This window comes from Rousettus aegyptiacus, unplaced genomic scaffold (assembly GCF_014176215.1).
Source record: "Rousettus aegyptiacus isolate mRouAeg1 unplaced genomic scaffold, mRouAeg1.p scaffold_m13_p_2, whole genome shotgun sequence".
Lineage (NCBI taxonomy): Eukaryota > Metazoa > Chordata > Mammalia > Chiroptera > Pteropodidae > Rousettus > Rousettus aegyptiacus.
Genome location: NW_023416295.1, coordinates 131,848,351 through 131,868,190, shown reverse-complemented (window position 1 = coordinate 131,868,190; position 19,840 = coordinate 131,848,351). Strand labels below are relative to the sequence as shown.

Below are 19,840 nucleotides of genomic sequence, written 5' to 3'. Positions count from 1 at the left end.
GAAAAGATATTTGCACATCGATGTTCATAGCAGCATTATTCACAGTTGCCAGGACATGGAAGCAACTGAATTGTCCTACATGGATGATTGGCTAAAGAAGATGTGGCACATATGTACAATGGAATATTACTCAGCCATAAGAAGAAATGGAATACTGCCATTTGCAACAACATGGATGGACCTCGAGATAATCATGCTAAGTGAAATAAGCCAGACAGAAAAAGTTGAAAATCACATGATATCACTTATATGTGGGATATAAACCTAAAAGCAACAAATGAAGAGGACCAACAAACAGAGACTCAGGGAAATGGACAACGGGCTAGTGGTTACCAGAAGGTAGTGGGTGGGGGAGGAGAGGAGAGGTAGACAAGGTAAAAGGAGTCAAATATAGCGGGGTAGAGAGACAGTGAAATGGGTAAAAGGGATCAAATATATGGTAACTGAAGGAGACTGGACTTTGGGTGGTAATCACACAATAGAATATAGAGATGTCAAATTATAATATATACCTGAAAATTATATAATTGTATTAACCAATGTTACCCCAATAAACTTAATTTTTTAAAAAAGAACTCATACAACTCAACAACAAAAAAAACAATCCCATTAAAAAATGGGCAGAAGACCCAAACTTCTCCAAAGAGGAATACAGATGGCTAATAGACATATGAAAAGATGCTCAAGTTGCTAATCATCAGAAAAATGCAAATTAAAACCACAATGAGATATCACCTCACACCTGTAAGAATGGCTATCATCAATAAATCAAAAAACAACAAGTGTTGTCAAGGATATGGAGAAAAGGGAACCCTCATACATTGTTGATGGGATTGCAAATTGGTACAGCCACTACGGAAAAGTTAAAAATGGACACACCTTTTGACCTAGCAATTGCACTTCTGGGTATTTACCCAAAGAAAACCAAAACAATAATTTGTAAAGACCTATGCACCCCAATATTCATGGCAGCACAATTTACAATAGCGAGATATGGAAGCAACCTAAATGTACCTCTATAGACAATTGGATAAAGAAATTATGGTATATATATACAATGAAATATTACTCAGCCATTAAAAAAATGAAATCCTATCATTTTCAACAACATCGCTAGACCTAGATGGTCTTAGACTGAGTGAAATAAGTCAGACGGAAAGATAAATACCATATGATTTCACTTATATGTAGAATCTAAGAAACAAAAAGAACAAACTAATCAAAAACAGACTCACAAATATAGTGGACAATTTGGTGACAGACTAAGGAGAGGGGGGTTGGGGGCTGGGAGAATGGGGTAAAAGGTTAAAGAAGTACAAATTAGTAGTTGATAGATAGTCATGGGGATGGGGAGCACAGCATAGGGAATGCAGTTAGCATTAATGTGCTGGCTAGCTAGAGGGCCAGGGGAGGGAGAGAGCAATTGGGGGGACCATTTTATGAACTACATAGAGTCTAACCAATGTACTGTATACTTGAAACTAATTAAAATAAATAAATTACTTTTAAAAAAAGAATTTAGTGAACTCACTATTTCACAAGGCAACTAGTTACCACTGATCCCATCTTTCTGGGAGGCATCTTGAAGTAATTGTGGCCCACCAGACCCTGGAATATGGCTCACCTAATCAGTACTCATAAACTCCTAACCAGGTAGAAATCCCTGGTATAAACCTGCCACCAGATACCAAGGTAGCAAGCTTGGGTCAATTAGTAAGTACTATATATATTAAAAGTTGAATGTAATTACAGTAGAATCACTCATATCAGGCAAATAGTTGGTTAAGTTAAAGGAACACTACATTATAAATTGGGGAATCAAGAAAAGATAGATATTTTATATATTTTCATTTCACTTAATATGTATGACTGTAGATTCACCAATTTTTTTGACATAGTGCTAACTCCTTTTCTTTGAAAATGTGTCTACTGATGATTTTTCCCTTCAATGCATTATCTACAATTTCCACTTGAGTTCTTTAAAGTGGAGTCAGGCATTTGCAAAGCAAACTTATTTTTGTATGATTTTCCTCAAATCTTTTAGTTATCTCCCTCATGTCTAATCAGCAGAAATGCTTAAAAGTTATCTTTTTACTTTTTTCAAAGTAATATAAATGTAAAGAATCATGCCAAAAAGACTCGTAATGAAAAATGAGAGTGTCCTACCCTGAGCCCTCTCACCACTCTCCAGAAACCATCATTTTCAATGATTTTAGTTGATGATTTTAGTTGCTTCTTTTGGTACTTAATCTTTCTACTTCTAAAAAAAAATGTTTGCCTGCATGTATTGATTTACCCATTTTTAGTTATTATATATTGCTTTCCTGTTATGACAGTTGAGAATTTAGCTTTCTTATATCTTACCTTTTACTTCCCCTCTCCCACCCTAGTTTTTCCACTATAGTTATATCAGTTTTAGGTTTGTGGCAAAATTGTAAGAATGGCCCTCAATATACCTTGCCCTTGTATAATGTCCTCTTTGAGTGTGGGTGAAAGCTCTGAATATGATGCATAATATTCTGGTGATTGTTACTTTATTTGGAGAAAGGGAGATTATCTGAGTGGGCCTAATTTAATTTCACAAGCCCTTTAAAAGCAGAGTGTTTTTATCCAGCTAGCAGCAAAAGAGGAATTCAGAGATGGGATGCACAAGCGGGATTTGACGCATCACTGCTGGCTTTGAAGATGGAAGGGGCCACATGCCAAGGAATGTGGGTGGATTGTAGGAGCTGAGAATGTCCTGGCTGAAGCCAGCAAGTCCTCAAACCTATAACCACAAAAAAAAAAAAAAAAAAAAAACTGAATTCTGCAAACAAACTGAGTAAGTCTGAAAATGGACTCTTCTTTAGAACCTCTATATAAGACCTCAGCCCAGCCAACACCTTGATTTCAGCCTTGTGAGACTAAGCAGAGAATCCAGTCAGGCCTGCCCAGACTTCTGACTTACAGAATTGTGAGATAATAAATAGATGTTGTTTCAAGTCACCAAATTTGTGGTCGGTCGTTTGTGATGCAGGAATAGAACCCTAATACAAGTTTAAATCAGTGGTCTTGCAGCTTTACAAATATGTAAAAATTGTTCATTACAAAGCCAAATAATGTTACTATGATAACTTTTCCTTTCTTGTTCAAATTTTGTTTATACCTAGAGTTAAGAACCACCACCATTTTTTTCATTTGCTTGGTTCTCCATGTAACTATTACTTTTTTCCCCCAAATAGGTCAACAGCTCTGTCAAATGCCCAATGATATTTTTTTGCAATCACTCAAAACATAACAGATAATCCATCAGTTCTCTCTCCTACTATAGACTAGATTGGTCACTCTCAAAGCCTGGTTCCATAGCTCTTGGCCTAGAAATTGCTTTTGCCTCTCCCCAAGGTTTTATTCCCTGTTTCCTGGAACTCATGTTTTCTTTCTTGGTTTACGCCCTCCCTTTCCTGGAATATATCCTCAAATAGCCTTCTAAGAATATGTAGGAGGTGTATTTTTGAGTTCAGAATGGTTTTATTTTACCCTTGCATTTGATTGTCAGTTTTCTAGATATGGAATTCTAGGTTGAAAATAATTTTCTGAGAATTTTAAAAGTATGTCTTTACTGTCATGAAACTTCCAGTTGTATTCCTTTATGTGAGTGACTTATTTCTCTCTGAAAACTTTTAATTTTTTTTTTGTTCCCTAGTGCTCTGAAATTTCATAATGATGGAACTTGCTGTAGGTCTTTTTTCATTCATTATGGTAGACAATCCATGAGTTTTTTCAATCTGAAAATTTGTGCCCTTCATTTCTGGTAAATTTTCTTTCATTATTTCTTAATTAATTTATTCTCTATTTTCTCTCTTCTCCCTTCTATTTGTCAGCTATAAAACCACCTGAACTGATCCTCTAACGTATTAATCTTTATCTATATTTTCTTTGGGTTTTTTAATTTTTACTCTTTGGGAGATTCTTCAGTTTTGTCTTCCAACCTTCTGAGCGATTATCTATTGCTGTGTAACAAATTATCCTAAAACACAGAGGCTTAAAACAACAAACACTACCTCACAGTTTCTGTGAATCAGGAATCCAGGAACAGCTTAGCTAGGTGGTTCTGGGCCAAGATTTCTACTGTGGTTGCAGGCAAGATGCCAGCAGGGGCTGCAGTCATCTGATGGTTGGAGGCCTCAGTTCCTCTCTGGCTGTTGACAGAACAACTCAGTTTCTCACCACATGGGCCTGTCCATAAGCTGCCAGAGTGTTCTCACATGGTGCTAACTTTCCTCAGAGCAGGTGATCTGAGAAAGAGAAAAGAAAGCCACAATGCCTTTTTATGACCTAGTCTCAAAATGACCATCACGTCCACCAATTAAACTACCACACCCTTATATCAAAACATTTTATTTTGGCTACTATATTTTTAAATTCCAATGGCCATTTTTGGTCCCCTGATCTTCCTTTTCCATATCTTCTTTCTTTTCTTCATAGATATTATATTTTATTTATGGTTCTGTTCCCTGCATTAGTTGTCTCCTCTGGGCCCTTTTTCCTCTGAGTTTATTTTGATCTCTATTTTTCTCATTAATGACTATCATTAGGTAACGTGATCCTTGGCTCTTCATCATAATTTAAGAGTGAGCAACTGTAAAACTGACTAGAAGCCTTTTGTTTGTTGTAGGCTTCACTGGGAGCTTTTCTCTGTATCTCTGCAATTCCTCCAGGGAAGAATTGTATAATTGCTTCTCTGGAAATTGGATAGATGCTTGTCTACTAGCATACTAGGACCAGGATAGGAGAAGGGGATATCGAGAGCCTCAGTTTTGAGAATCTTCGTTTTCACTTAAATGTCAAATTTTTAGTCCTGCACCACATGCCAGCCCTCTCACTGAATCCTATCCAGGAATGTGGTGTCTCTTAGATTCAGTTCCTCCAAAGATTGCATTGAGATAATGGACATGCAACACTGTGTAAGTTTAAGGTGATACACTAATATATTGCAAAATGATTACCACCATAGCCTTAGCTGACACCTCCATTACATCACATAATTACCATTTCCTTTTTGTGATAAGAACATTTAAAATCCACATAGCACCTTTCAAATATGTAATACAGTATTATTAACAATAACATTAGATCCCCAGAACTTATTCATCTTATAACCGGATATTTGTACCCTTTGACCAACATCTTCGCTTTTCCCCAACTCCCAGTCCCTGGCAGCCACCATTCTACTGTTTCTATGAGTTTGGCTTTTTTAAATTCCACATATAAGTGGAATCATACAGTATTTGTCTCTCTGTCTGAATTGTCTCACCATAATGCTCTCGAGATCCACTCATGTTGTTATAAATGGCAAGATTTCCTTCTTTCTTATGGCTAAATAACACTCTACTATGTGTATGTGTGTTTGTGTATGTGTGTGTATTATTTATCCATTCATCTATTAACAAACACGAACACTTAGGTGTCCATATCTTAGCTATTGTGTATAAAGCACACGAAGGTGAAGATACCTCTTTAAGGTCCTGTTTTCATTTCCTTTAGACAGATACCTAGAAGTGGGACTACTGAACAGAAGAATCTTTCATCTGGTTGTTGGGGCAAGGTGATTTGCCTGGTTGTGCCACATGCTCTGTAGACAGTTTCAATGACTACCTTCCAGTTCTCAGACCTGTTCTTTACTCCCACCTTCTATGGTACCTGTTATATTCTAAAGTTTGAGCCTCTAAGGTGAATTAGCTCAATTCTAGGTATATCTGCCACTGCAGAACTTAAGTTAAAACTTTTCCCATATTCATAGATTAGTTACCACCTCTCTATCCACTTTCCATTTTACAAAAGATATTTCCACTTAAATATATCATTTGCTATTGTATCCTTGCTCTCTTTATCCTTGAAGGTTATTGCCAATATTATTGTTATTTCGATGTCATTTTAGCAAATTTAGGATAGAAAGGAAATAAATTTATATGACTATTTAATCATTTTTAAAACTTTTTTTGGTCTATAGCCATGCAACTCTGAACATGCCTGATTTTGTCTGCCCTCAGAAGCTAAGCAGGGTCGGGCCTGGTTAATACTTAGATGGGAGACCACCTAGGAAGACCAGGTGCTATAGGCAAAAATAAATATATAAATAAATATATAAACAAACAAACGTTTTTGGTGACATAATTTAAAAATTATAGAAAAGTTGTAAGACTTTCCCTATACCCTTTACCCACATTAGCCAATTATTATTTGGCCACATTTACCTTCTTTCTCCCTATATATTCGTTTTCTCAACTACTTGAGAATAAATTGCTCATATTATATTCCTATACCCCCAAATATCTTAGTTTGTATTTACTAAGAATAAGAACATTTTCTTAGAAAACAACCCAGTTGTTATCAAACTCAGCAAATTTTAACACCAATACTGTTATCTGATTAGCTATAGTCTATATTCCAATTTTGTTAATTGTCTCATTAATGTCCTTTACAGCAAAATTTTTCCTTTCAGGATACAGTTAAGGATTAAGCATTGCATTTAGTTAGCATGTCTCTTTAGTCTCCTGTAATCTGGAACAATAACTTTGCCCTCCTTTGTGTTTTATGACATGGACTTAAAAAAAAAAAAAGTATAGGCAAAACATTGTGTAGAATTTTCCTTAATTTGTTTCTCATGATTAGATTAGGTTTGAATATTTTTGCTAGGAATAAGCAATATCATGTCTTAAGTACATCTAATTGGAGGCTCATGATGACATGTTGTCACATTATTGGTGATGTTAACTTTGACTGTTTGATTAAGGTGGTGTTTGTCAGTCTTTTCCACTGTCAAGTTACTGTTTTTGTTTTGTAATTAGTAATAACTTCCAGGAACATACTTTGAAAACTGTAAGTACCCTCCCTGTTTTTCATCAAACTTACACCTACTAGTTTTAGCATCTATTGAAGGGTCTGTGTGAATCAATTATTTCTGTGATAGTTGCAACATGATAATTTTCTAACTCAGATCCATTTTAACTCAAGTTTACAGTAATTGTTTAAGTTTCATTGAGTTTTTCAATGTAAATATAAATGGACAAATCCTACTAATAGGTCAGATTCAAGAAAATATTAAAGACAGTCATCGACCATCAAGTAGATTTATTCCAAGAATATAATGATGACTTAATATTAGGAAATATATTAATATAATACATCACATCTATATGTCAAATTAAAAAGATATTACGATCATGTCACTAGAAATTTAAAAAGCATGTGATATTTTTAAAAATGCTTTGTAAAATAAAAGGATATTCCGTAGCATAATAAAGATCTCCCACCTATATCATACACAAAAATAAATTCCAGATGGATCAAAAAGCTAAATATACATATCAAAACTATAGAAACATTAGAGGAAAATATAGAATATTTTGACAGAGTGGTTTTGAAAAACTCCCCATAGAACATAAAGCCCAGAAGCCTAATAGAAAAGACTGACAATTTTTACTAAGTAAAATATTGTAAATTATGTATCAGAAGACATAATAAAGTTAAAAGGCAAGATACTGAGAGAAAATATTTGTCATATATACATGTGTGTATATTTAAACACATATTCATATCTATAATTCACATACATAATCAAAATATATAAAAAGCTCCTAAGTAAGACATCAGTCCAGACTCCCTCTCTCATCTAACATCAGATGTTTATTTATTGGGAACTGATTGTGCCAGGCACTGTGTTAGGCACTGGAAATACAACAGTAACTAACAGAAAATAAGTAAATAAACGAGATAGTCACAGTTTATAACAAGTGCTGGGAAGGAAAGAAGAGGCAAAATAACAAATCAGAAATTATAAATTGCTGGCCAGAGGGCCAGACTCAGCCTGCAGGGTGTTTTTGTGTTGTTGTGTGTTTTTTTAATTTAGACCAACATTTAAAAATCAGGAGATTTTATGTAAAACCCACATTTCTGCTTTCTCATTAAAAATTAGAACAGGCAATACTGGCCCAAAATTCCCACATGACCACAAACAGCCAGAGCAAAGCAGCAGCTGCCTCTTTAGATAGGACAGGTTTTTTACTTAGTTTGCTTAACTCATAAACATTATCTGCCTGACTGATACAGGGAAATGAGTTTGCAAATGACCATGATGAAGAGTAACTTGTGAAGGCCCACTTTACAAAAAATAATCAAGGAGTTAATATTTGAGAACACTGAAGAATGAGAACAAGCCAGCCATGTGTAGAGCTGAGACTAGAGCTTCACCTCCATAGGAGCAAATTTCAAAGTCTAGAAGCAGTGCAAGGCCAAAACTATAGCAAAGCACCTCCACCTCCCTCTTTGATCACAGACTGCTTTTGTGGATCCCAGCCAGAAGCCTGTAACTCATTTCCCTCTTGACGTGCCATTTTATTGTGCACAGCTGAAATACCTTTTGACTCTGCCCATCATCCATGACCTCATAACAAAAAGAACCTTAGAACAATATTTCTGATCTTATTACCTTTTCCCCAAAGACATTCAGGCAGCTTGGCTACCATTTGCCAAGTTTGGCTTCTACCTTGTCATTCAGACTTCCACCTGAAAAATTCCATTCACTAGGAATGAGGAACACCATGACGGGAGACTTGTCTCATACCTTTCTATTACTTCAGAACTGGTTTGGGAAATTCATAAAGAGAGCAGGGAGATGATGGATAAAAGACAGGATTCTATCTGGCTCCTAGCAAGCCCATATCCACTTTGTTTTCACCCCAGTCTTTCTAATCCCAATTTCTACATTCATAAATTCAAGGAACCCACAGTTCCTGACTATACTCACCCTTAGTTCCACAACCCAAGTGGTCTTACAAGACTCTAATTTGTAATCTATGCTTGTCTTCAGAATGATTCTCTGGCTCCACTCTCTTTCTGTCTGATTTCACCTTGTTAAAATATTCACTCAAGTGGTTGGACCCTTTTCTGTCCACCGACGTTAGTTCTTCAACCTGTTCATGCTCAAATCAACCACACTCTTAACTGGCTCCTCAGTTTTAACAACGACCATAAAATGAACTCTTACCGTAATGATATTTTTAAGTCATTCACAATTTTTCTTTGAAGATAGGGGTTTTTTTTCTTTTAGTAGGTGTGAGTGTATTAACATTCGACTCAAAAAAGCCTACTCAAGCTTTCCTTATTATAGTCGTAATGAAAACTCACAGAGGTGAGTCAATACATGTAACCAAATATTGTGCCAGTCCTTGCCTCCTTCCTTTCTATTCCCCCTGTTCAAGAACCAAAATAGAAAAGCCAAAGAAGGAAACGGGGTGTGGGGAGCATACTTTGGTCTATCCTCAATTTCAGAAACTCAGTTTTATCAAGTACCCAAAGTTGTTCAGATTCAGGGGCTAACTCATACTAAGCAAATTCAGAGTGCCTCAGTTTTCTCACCTGTAAATAGAGATAACAGTGCCTTTCTTATAGATTCGTAGTAGAAATTAAATAATGCACATAGTACATCTAATACCTAGCACATAAAACTATACAACGGATGATTGGAGGAAAAGTTATAAACCATGATATGTAAGTTATATTTACATATGGCATATATACCTTTGCTATGACTGTAATATCTTTGTCCACTTCCCAAGACACACTTGCCAGGATAAACCTGGAAAGCAATATTTTTAGCCATAAGATTCCTTAAAAACCAAAGTATGCTGACTTGCTTCAAAGGATATTTCACCCAGGCCCTGAAAGAGCCTGGTGACTACAGCTGCCCACAGAAGAGTGCCCCTGACCAATTACCAGAACTCTCATGTCCACCAATCAGTAGATTCCTGCCCTTCCCAGACTCATCCTTCCTGACCTTAATATGGGTTGCCCCTGCAGGTTCAGCCTGACTTCCAGTTTGTTTACCTTATGCCCGGGTCTCTTAAATACCTAAGCTTTTCTTCTCTGTCCTGCCCAGCGGAACATGGCCCCATGTCTGTCCTGTCCTTTGCTGAATCTCACCAGCTGCTTTGAACCCTGCCGTCCTACCTACTCTTAGCTTCCCTACCTGGACACTTCTATTGGTTCAAGAATATTTTGGTCTTGATTTCAGACAAATTCCCTCTTTTCTGGTCCTTACCTGAGACAACTCCTTTGCCTTGTTATATAAAAATACTAGGTCAAAGTGTAACTCATTATAACACAAATCTACAGTCAAGACATTGCTCACTGATAGGAGTTTCAGGGGCAAATGATGGGGGTGGGTGGAAGGAGAGATTATGCTTTTTCTTATCTTGTGACAAATGACTTCTCCCTGCCAGACTCTCCAGCAACTGCCCTCTAGCCACAGACATGAAGACCTCCAAGCTCTGCACATTCAAAGGGATTCACTCCATCTTCCTCTACTCCTGCCTTTATTATTCCTCTTGGAATTCACTAGCTAGTCTTCAGAGTTGCTCTTAATTCCAGTTCCAAATGAATCTCTTCAAAGAAAAAGTCTGAAGTCTTTGAGAAAACTGAGCACATCTTACTTGCATTATCATTTTCTGGACCCTGTCATAGGATATAATAGGTGGTTTTCCCCACCCTGGCTGGAATGTCCTCTGCTCTAGTCTCCTAGGTCTCCTGATCTCTCGCAGCTGCCTGTTAGAAGACAGCTGGGGATGCCATTCTTAGACTCCAGCAGAGGGCACTATTGTTCTGGCTTTTCAAACCCGAGCAGGAATTCAGCCAAGAATGAATTGGCCAAAGCCTCTGAGCCCCTCTGCCTTTCCAAATGGATAGACCTGTAGTTATAGAAATGTATATTAGAAACAACCCATACATCTTATAGGTGCTGCAGACCACCATCTCTTATCCTCCTGAAACTAGAGGGGAGAAGGTACTCTAGCTACTCATAGCTATGATCTGCCAAAGCCTAGGGAGTAGGCGCCTCCAAGGTGAGTGACTATACTGCAGCAGACAGGTCACTTTCCCCACAGGGGCTTAGTATTTCCCCACTGGGACTGGTTCAGTCCACTGCAGAGTGGTCCCCAGATTCCAGTCCTCTCTGCGCCCCTGATGCTAGCCACAGGAAATGATAGTCCACATTTCAGTAGAGCTCAGGGAGACAGGGTTCTGTCTCTGGATCAGAGTAATGATATCATGTCCCACACCCAACTCAAGTCTGCTCTAGGGTGAGCAGAACCCTTGACAGGACCCCCACTGAGCTGTACACAAGGGAACCCATCAAGAGGCTACTTCTATCAGTCCATGTTTCCCCTTAGTCCTTGGTCTTCCCTGGATGTTCCAGTTAGATTATTTCAAGAGCCAGTTTGGTGTGGTGGTCAAGAGCATCGGCCAAATGGCTTAGGTTAAACTCATGTCCCTGCCATATGCTAATTATGTGACCTTAGGAAAATTACTAAACTTCTCTGGGCCTCTGTTTCCCCATTTGTAAAACAAGATAATAGTACCTACCTTTTCTAGTTGTGCTGGCCGTGCACATTCACTAAGTATTAGCTCTTTTTATTATTGTCTCTAGAAGATACACGTAGTCCATTTTATGTTAGCAGGCTGCAACCTCTGTTATCCGATGCCCCATCTACTTCCCCTGTGTTCAGGATCCTGAACAAGCGCACCACTTTGAGGAAGATATTTTTGGACATGGAAGCAAAGAACTCCCATATATCTGAAATGTGCCCTGAGGATTGGTCTGGTCCCCTGGACTCAAGCTCCTGTCCACTTCCTCCCAAAGCACTGAGAGTTTCCTTGTATTAGAGAAGACGATAAGTGCAAGACAGCCTTCCAAATGCACGTCAGCCGATTTCAATCCATCTTAATGCCCTAGCCAACTTCAAGGGATTAATGTCCAGCATCGGATATGACCTGCTGGATTGAAGCCATTTTTTATGTATGATACCACAACATTTCTCTCAAGCTGATCTTGTATAATTTTCTAGTTAAGGCAGTGGTACTCTGCAAGCAGAGACACCAAGTTCAAGACAACTGTAAGTAATGTGCGTTAGGTATTATTACCACTCCATATTAAGTATTTAGAACAGACAGCCAAGTATTCTAACCTGGAAGTCAGAATTCTGAGAGCCACTAAAGTACACACATTCTCAAAATTCTCCAACCTGAAAATATTGTGGCCTATTGGCCCCAGCAAAGTAGTGGATAAATAAGTTGCCCTGGGAAGCCTGTAACATTGAGAAATCTGCAACATTAATTTGGATAAGTGAAAGAGCCACCCAAGTACTTCCGCACCACCCCAGATGTCTTCCATGGTCTATCCAAAGCATTACATGGAATTATAGCAATTTCCAGTTTATGGCCCAATTCTAGAAGCAGCTGTCCAGGGCTCTTCATATCTATATACCTCTCAAAACCATATGGAGCATGGTATATTAACTGCTATACCATGCAGTATACCTCTGTTATACCATCTCCCAACAAAATGATGGATTCTACTACTTTGCCACAGTGGTGCTTGCTTATAAGGAGTTCATTGCATTCCTCCACCCCAAACACGCCCTTTCACCAGCCTTCCTCCAGGTGGCTTTCAAACGAGGTTGCTTAGGGAAGCTATGGGTACCAAAAATACTTTACGGCTTGCCAAAAACTGATGTGAGCAGCATACCAACTGGTGCTTGGTTCATGAGGAAGGCATCCAAGTGATACTGTCCAGCACACCTCCAAGCACACAGTAACCATCCATATGGGAACCTGGAATCCTACTACTTGGAAACTGAGGTAATAGAAAAGATCATCTAGCTGTACCCTTAAGGAAAATTAGTCTGAGGCCACGGGACCAGATAAAGAGCTCCCACTGTCACCTGTACCCAGACCAATAATTACTCACAGTCCAGATCCCATTGTCCACTAGGAATATGCTCTTGCTCTTTCTCTCCAGCCTGCATCTACTTGGCCATGAACATCCTGCCATCCAATCAATACTTGTCCCAAATCAAATGACCAAACTCAAATGACATTGCTTCCGGGAATGAGCCCCTCTCATTGCCCTAATCTGTGAGGAAGTACAGATCAGTCCCCTGGTTCAGTCCAGGCCTCTAGAACTCTATACTCTGCCTCTCTTCCAAATCCTCAACTTTCTGTAGAAGGAGGGGATTCAAACAGTGCCCCTACTCTAGTGGTGTCATCTCAGAGATTATCGAAGGAGATCTCTGTTGGAGTGAAAAAGGAAAGGAAGAGGGACAGAGAAAAAAAAATGAGTGGAGCCAAGCCAGGAAGAAAGAGAAAAGCAGGAGCCTTGGAAGAACTCCAGAAGTGGAAAGCGCACTCTCCACCAGAGTTGAGACAGTGATCGCAACAACAATTTCCAGAAGGAATAGCCAACTTTCATTCAGTTCCTGATAGCTCAGGATTCAAAGGTGCCATCCAAATCCTATGTAAGTAGAACATGAATTTATTAAAAGAATATTGGTGGGATTACTAAAAAGCTTCTGCATAGCAAACGAAACAAAATGAAAATACCTACAGACAGGAGAAAATATTTGCAAACCACATATTTGATAAAGGTTTGATATTCACAATATATAAGAAACTCTCATACCACAATAGAAAAAATAAAGAGAGAAAATCTGATTTAAAAATGGGCAAAGGAAGTGAAAAGACATTTCTCCAAAAAAGACATACAAGGTCTTTCTCAAGGCACCTCATAGGTGGTTAACTGCCTCAAGATGAAACTGAACATCTCTTCCCCAGCCACTGGCTGTCAGAAAATCATCGAAGTGGATGATGAATGCAAACTTCATAACTTTTAGAAGCATATGGCCACAGAAATTGCTGCTGACACTCGGTGAAGAATGGAAGGGTTTTGCCATTCAGATCAGTGGTAAGGATGACAAAGGAGGTTTCTCCATGAAGCAAAGTGTCTTGACCCATGGCTGTGTCCTGCTACTCCCAGTTTATGGCCCAACAGTAAGGGAATTCCTGTTATAGACCAAGGAGGACTGGAGAAAGAAAGGGCAAGTCTGTTTGAGGTTGCATTGCGGTTGCCAATATGAGTGTTCTCAACTTGGTCACTGTGAAAAAAGGGAAGAAAGATATTCCTGGTCTCACTGATACTACTGTGCCATGTCACCTATGGCCCAAAAGAGCTAGCAGAATCTGCAAACTTTGATCTCTCTAAGAAAGAAGATGTCTGCCAATATGTTGTAAGAAAGCCTCCCAAAGACAGTAAGAAACCTAGGGCCAAAGCACCCAAGAGTCAGTGTCTTTTTACTCCATGTGCCCTGCAACACAAACCTCAGTGTAGTGTTCTAAAGAGACAGCAGACTAAGAAAAATAAGAAAGAAGCCACAGAATATGTTAAATTTTGGGCCAAAAGAATAAAAGAGGCCAAAGAAAAACTCCAGGAGCAGATTGCCAAAAAAGGTAGGCTTTCCTTTCTGAGAGCTTCTACCTCTAAATCTGAGTCCAAACAAAAATGAAATTTTTCTAAGAGTAACAAATGAGACATTTTTCAAAAAGAAAAATATACACAATGGCCAATAGGCATATGAAGAGATGCTCAACTAATCATCAGGGAAATGCAAGTGAAAACCACAATGAGGTACCACTTCGCACATGTTAAAATGGCTATTTTCAAAGAAAATGAAAGATAACATGTGTTGGTGAAATGTGGAGGAAAAGGGAACTCTTGTACACTGTTGGTGGGAATGTAAATTGGGGCAGCCACTATGGAAAACAGTATGGAAGTTCCTCCAAAAATGAAAAAATAAAATAAAACTACCATATGTTTCAGCAATTCCATTTCTGGATACATACCCAAAAGAATTGAAATCAGGATCTTAAATTGATATCTGCACTCCCACGTTCATTGCAGCATTATTCACAACAGCCAAGATATGGAAGCAACATAAATATCTATAATGCATGAATAGATAAAGGAAATGTGGTATATGTATACAGAGGAATATTAGCCTTAAAAAAAAAAAAGGAAATCCTGTCATTTGCAACAACATGGATGAAACTGGAAGACATTATGCTAAGTGAAATAAGCCAGGCATAGAATAAATAATACATGATACCACTTATATGAGGAATCTAAAATAATCAAACTCATAGTAGCAGAGGCTAGGATGGTTGCCAGAGCCTGGGGGAGGAGGAACTGGAGAGGTAGTAGTCAAAGGGTACAAGTTTCAGTTACACAAGATGAGTAGGTCCTGGAGATCAACTGTACAGCATAGAGCCTATAGTTAATACTGCATTATATACTAACATTTTGCTAAGAGGTTGAATCTTATGTTAAATGTTCTTATCAAAAAATAATAATAAATGAAGGTGGGAGGAAATCTTTGGAAGGGATGGATATGTTTATGGAACAGATTGTGGTGATGGTTTCACAGGTGTGTACTCATCTCCAAACTCATTAAGTTATATATATTAAATATGTAAAACTCGTTATATGTCAATTTTACAACAGTTTTTTAAAATATAGGGAAGCATGTGAAAGCTGTAGAGGAAACAGAACCAGACTTGGTGGATAGTAACCAGAAACGATGTTCAAAATCATGCCGCAGACCTGGTTGGACATAGAAACTACAGTATTGAATGCCATGGTAGGCACTGCTGGCACCAAGGACGCTGGTTCCTGGATACTGCTGCTAGAGACAAGTGTCGCTTCACTGCTACAACTTCTCATCAGCAGAAAAAGACTTTACATGTCCCTGCTTCTTTGTAACCTCATCTTTGATTCAAAAGCTGGAACAGATGTATTTGATTGACCTAGCCAAGACTCTTTGCCCATGTCTTAGCTGCAAGAGAGACTGAGTATCTTAATCTGTTCAGGCTGCTATAACAAAATACCATAGACTGTGTGGCTTATAAACAACAGAAATTTATTTCTCTCAGTTCTGGAGGCTGAAGTCCAAGAGCAGGGTGCCAGCATGGACAGGTGAGGGCCCTCTTCCAGGTCAAAGGCTTCTCTTTGTGTCCTCACATGGCGGAAGGGGCAAGGGAGCTCTCTCAGACCTCTTTTAAAAGGGCATTGACGCCATTCATGGGGGCTCTGCTCTCATGACCTAATCACCTCCCAAAGGCCCCACTTCCAAATACCACCACTTTGGACATTAAGTTTTCAACACATAAATTTTGGGGAGGACACAAACATTCAGACCATGCCACTGGGTAAGGAAGATCTGGTCTTTTCAGCCTAGTAATATATATACAGGTTTTGCCTCAGAGGGGATTCCCAACCCCTTGAAAGAACATTAGGTCTACATTATACTAATCTGCCCTACTCACCCTATCCTACCCTACTCTACCCTACCCTGTCCCTCTCCACTTTACCCAGCACTAATCAGGCTCTAAATCAATAGCAAGCTCTGAGAGCTTGCTAATGTTTCTAATACTTGCTATCCTGCTGTCTGAAATGTTCTTGATGCTGCCATGTCCCACTAACAATTTCTTATCCTCCAAGACTTAGCTCAAACATAACTTCCCCTATTTCACCAATTAAAACTCTGCAAATATGCAAATCTTAGGAAAGGAGTGTCCATCCAGATAAGGTGCCCTTTTCACCAGCACTAATCCTAAATATCTGTCAATATCTTGCTTCCAGCAGGAGGCCACTCAAAACCAGGGTCCGGGAAGAGCAAGAGAGGTGAAGGAGGTCTCATGATCCCTGGTTTCTCCCTTCCACCCGTGTCACGGGCACTGTGATTTGACTCCTAGGATCCCAAGATTCACTAATCAGATGTGTGAGTGGCTAGGAGAGATCCCTGTGCTATGTGCCTGGTTGGCATGGAGACTAGAAACTCCACTCAGAGAATCAAACAGTCCCATTTGTCAAGTACTCAGCAAGTCTGCTCTTATTTCAGACCAGAAGGAACTGTTGCCCACTAGACTTCCTCCGATTACCTCAGAAGATGAGAATTATTCTGTGCACCAGAACAGCCATGCAAGGTACCATGAAGCTGTACGAAAGGTCTTGTTAAAGACATGTAAGTATCTTAGAGTGGGCACCATGCTAGGGGCAGAGTAGATATATATGAGTTCCTAAAGAATGTCTGAGATGAGCTAGGGCATAGTTATAGGTCTGGGGGGAGGGGGGAAAGTCAAGAAAGATTGAGAAGACCAGGGAGAGAGTAGACCTGAATGGTAGAATGAGCAAGATAAAATAAAAACTGAATCAGACTTGGAAGCAGAAGATCCAGGTCTGAGTCCCAATTCTGCCTGTTTAAATGTCTTACCTTGAGCAGTCACTTATCCTTTATTAACCTCCTTCCTCATTCATTAGAAAACAAAACAAGAAACAGAAAATGCCTACTCTAACAATCTTACAGAATTGCTGTGAGAATCAAACCAAAAATAAGAGTTTAAGAAATAATCTGTAGTATTATATGCTATGCTGTAAGGAGTGGTAGACTGAGCACTAGCTTTGGAATTTGAACTGAGTTTAAACTCCAAACAAGTTGTGACCTTGGACAGGTTCCTTTAACCACTTAACCTCTCCAAACCATCTGAAAATGGGAATACTCTAGCATTGTGCGAAGGTTAGAGAAAATGTACATTTTAAAAGCATCTAGGACAAACCACTGATACACACAATAGCTTGTAAGAATTTCAGGGCATTATGCTATGTAAAGAAAGTCAGTCCCCAAACGATCACATACTGTATGATGCCATTCATATAACATTCTTAAAATGACGAAATTATAGAAATGAAGATTAATTACCAAGGGCAGGTTGGGGGCGGAAGGTGTGGCTATAAAGGGCAACTCCAGGATCTCATAGTGATGGAACTTCTATATCAATGCTAATATCATGGTTGTAATGGTACTATAGTTTTGCAAGATGTTACTGTTGGGGGAAATGGATGAAAAGTACACAGGTTCTCCGTGTATCTTTTCTTACAACTGTTTGTGAATCTATAATTATCTCAATATGAAAGTTTAATTTAAAAAACTAAAATGCTTTCAGAAATTAAAAGAAAAGACATATGCATGAAGTATCTAAGAGTTATTTCTATTAGCAAGACTTTTAAAAAGTTTATTATCAATTAATAGGAAAACAACTAAGTCAAAATGTAATGTCTACTCAATGGTATATCAGGTTTTTGGGGTTGTTTTTTTTTTTACAATAATGATTATAAAGACTATAAACCAGAATATTAGGCTATAATTCTAAGTTTTAAAAATATACAAATTTTATATACTGGTATGATTCGATTTATCCAAACAGATAGTGAAAATACAAAAAAAAATCTAAATAGGTCTGACATTATTTCAAATTTTTAATATTCTATCTAGAACATGATGGGCACTTGATAAATGATATCTATTAGCAGTAGGTAAACATGAGGTAAGTCTCAGAGAAGTACCTAGAAGGAACACAGGAGTTACTTCAGAGAGGAGGGAAAGGAATGAAGATGATTAAGCCTAGAAAAAAATAAACCCATGGACCTATCTTGCACATTTCCCAAATAGGTTATCCACTTGTTTTTCCACTATCTTAGCACTCAAGGAAAACTCTCATAGAGATGGGCTTAGTAGCAGCAGGAAGAACGGAAGATTGATTCAACTGACCATGAAGGGTGTGAAATGCTGGAATCCGGAAATTAAGCTGGGTGTGGTGACCAAATTCCCAGGACTTCTCAGCACCTGGTCAGGCATAGTTGCTAGGCTAGGCTTGTGCTGCCCTGAGGCAGAAAAGGGAGCAGAGAAAAAGAAATTGGATAACCTGCACTTCCCCAAACCATTTAGTCCCCAATCAGGTCTTCAGAGTCCCCTTGACTGATGCTCAGAACTTCAGCTTCTGGAGGTCCCACGATCCAGGCGTGCACCCAGAGGAAACCATGCCATGGATCCGGGGCCCTCGCCACTGCCTCATCAAAAGCCCAATGACCAGGTTAGGCTGGGAAGGGTAAGGCGGGGAGACCACGGAAAATACTCCTTCCCCTCACTTAAATCCTTAGAGACTGTTGCATCTCCACTCAGGGCATAGAAGGGGTTCGGGTCTTACCAGGGGTAGCTGGCCCCAGAATCTGGGCAGTGGTGACATTCAGAGTTAAAGATTTGTCTGTCTTATGTTTCGCCTTATGGATATGACTTCTGAGCAGGCATTAAGACAAGTGTCTATAGTGTTCCTGTGGGAGTCTGGGGAGTTTCTCATCCCTTCATTGCTGTCTCCCTGCCCCTCCGGCCATCATCCATTGGCAGTAGCCCTACTTCATCACTACCGCAGCCCATTCTGCTCTGAGGCAGTCCTGGGAGCTACATTTAAGGACACATGCAGGCACACACGCACACACGCACACACACTCACTCACTCCAGCCTGGCTGAACCAGAGACCCTTTCTTTTCCAGATTTATGGATCACTCTATTCTCAATGACAGAAACTTCAGTCTGTATTGAGCAGGATGTGTTTGCAAAAGGACAAGATGGACTGGAAGGAGGGCAAAAAAGGGAAAAGAGGAAGGTATCCTGGTTCTGATGGATGACTAATGGGAGGAGGGGATTGAGGAAGCAGAGTAAACAGATTGGACTAGAAGTCACTTGTGTGCACTGAAGGGAGAGGGATGGAAATACTACCAAAGCCCACACTCCTATGAGATCGGGTATGTGAGAGATTCTCCCAGAAGCTAGAACTTTGTGGTGTTTGTTTTGGAAGGGACCGGCAGGGCACTGGAAAGACAACCACAGGGGTCCTAACCTCATATGGGGAAGGGGTCAGAGTAACAGATCTGGGTATACACACTGGTCCTCATGATGCTGAAGGGCCTGGAGCAATCATGCTCTCTGAAGACACTGCAGCTTCTCCTTAGCAGGGAGAAAACCAGACCGCAGACGAGAGAGGCCCACCAAGCCCTTGGGCAGGAGGCTGCCTCTACACCAGGCTCTGCCACTTCCCCCTTAACCCCGGGCCCAGAACAGCTGCAGAGAACAAGGAATTTTA

The 19,840-nt window shown here is 39.3% G+C and overlaps 1 protein-coding gene and 2 pseudogenes across 1 annotated transcript; all 3 read left to right on the top strand.

Annotated features, from left to right (window-relative positions):
- The first annotated feature begins 5,981 nt into the window (after positions 1-5,981).
- Positions 5,982-6,100, top strand: LOC118613947 (annotated as a pseudogene).
- A 7,519-nt stretch (positions 6,101-13,619) lies between these two features.
- LOC107514228 lies at positions 13,620-14,372 on the top strand (annotated as a pseudogene).
- Positions 14,373-16,061: 1,689 nt separating this feature from the next.
- Positions 16,062-19,820, top strand: TEX49 (testis expressed 49). Its single transcript, XM_036235864.1, has 4 exons — positions 16,062-16,071; positions 16,764-16,886; positions 18,648-18,792; positions 19,251-19,820. The coding sequence occupies exons 1-4, from the start codon at positions 16,062-16,064 to the stop codon at positions 19,297-19,299; spliced, it is 327 nt and encodes a 108-aa protein (XP_036091757.1). The 3' UTR covers positions 19,300-19,820.
- The last annotated feature ends 20 nt before the right edge of the window (positions 19,821-19,840 follow it).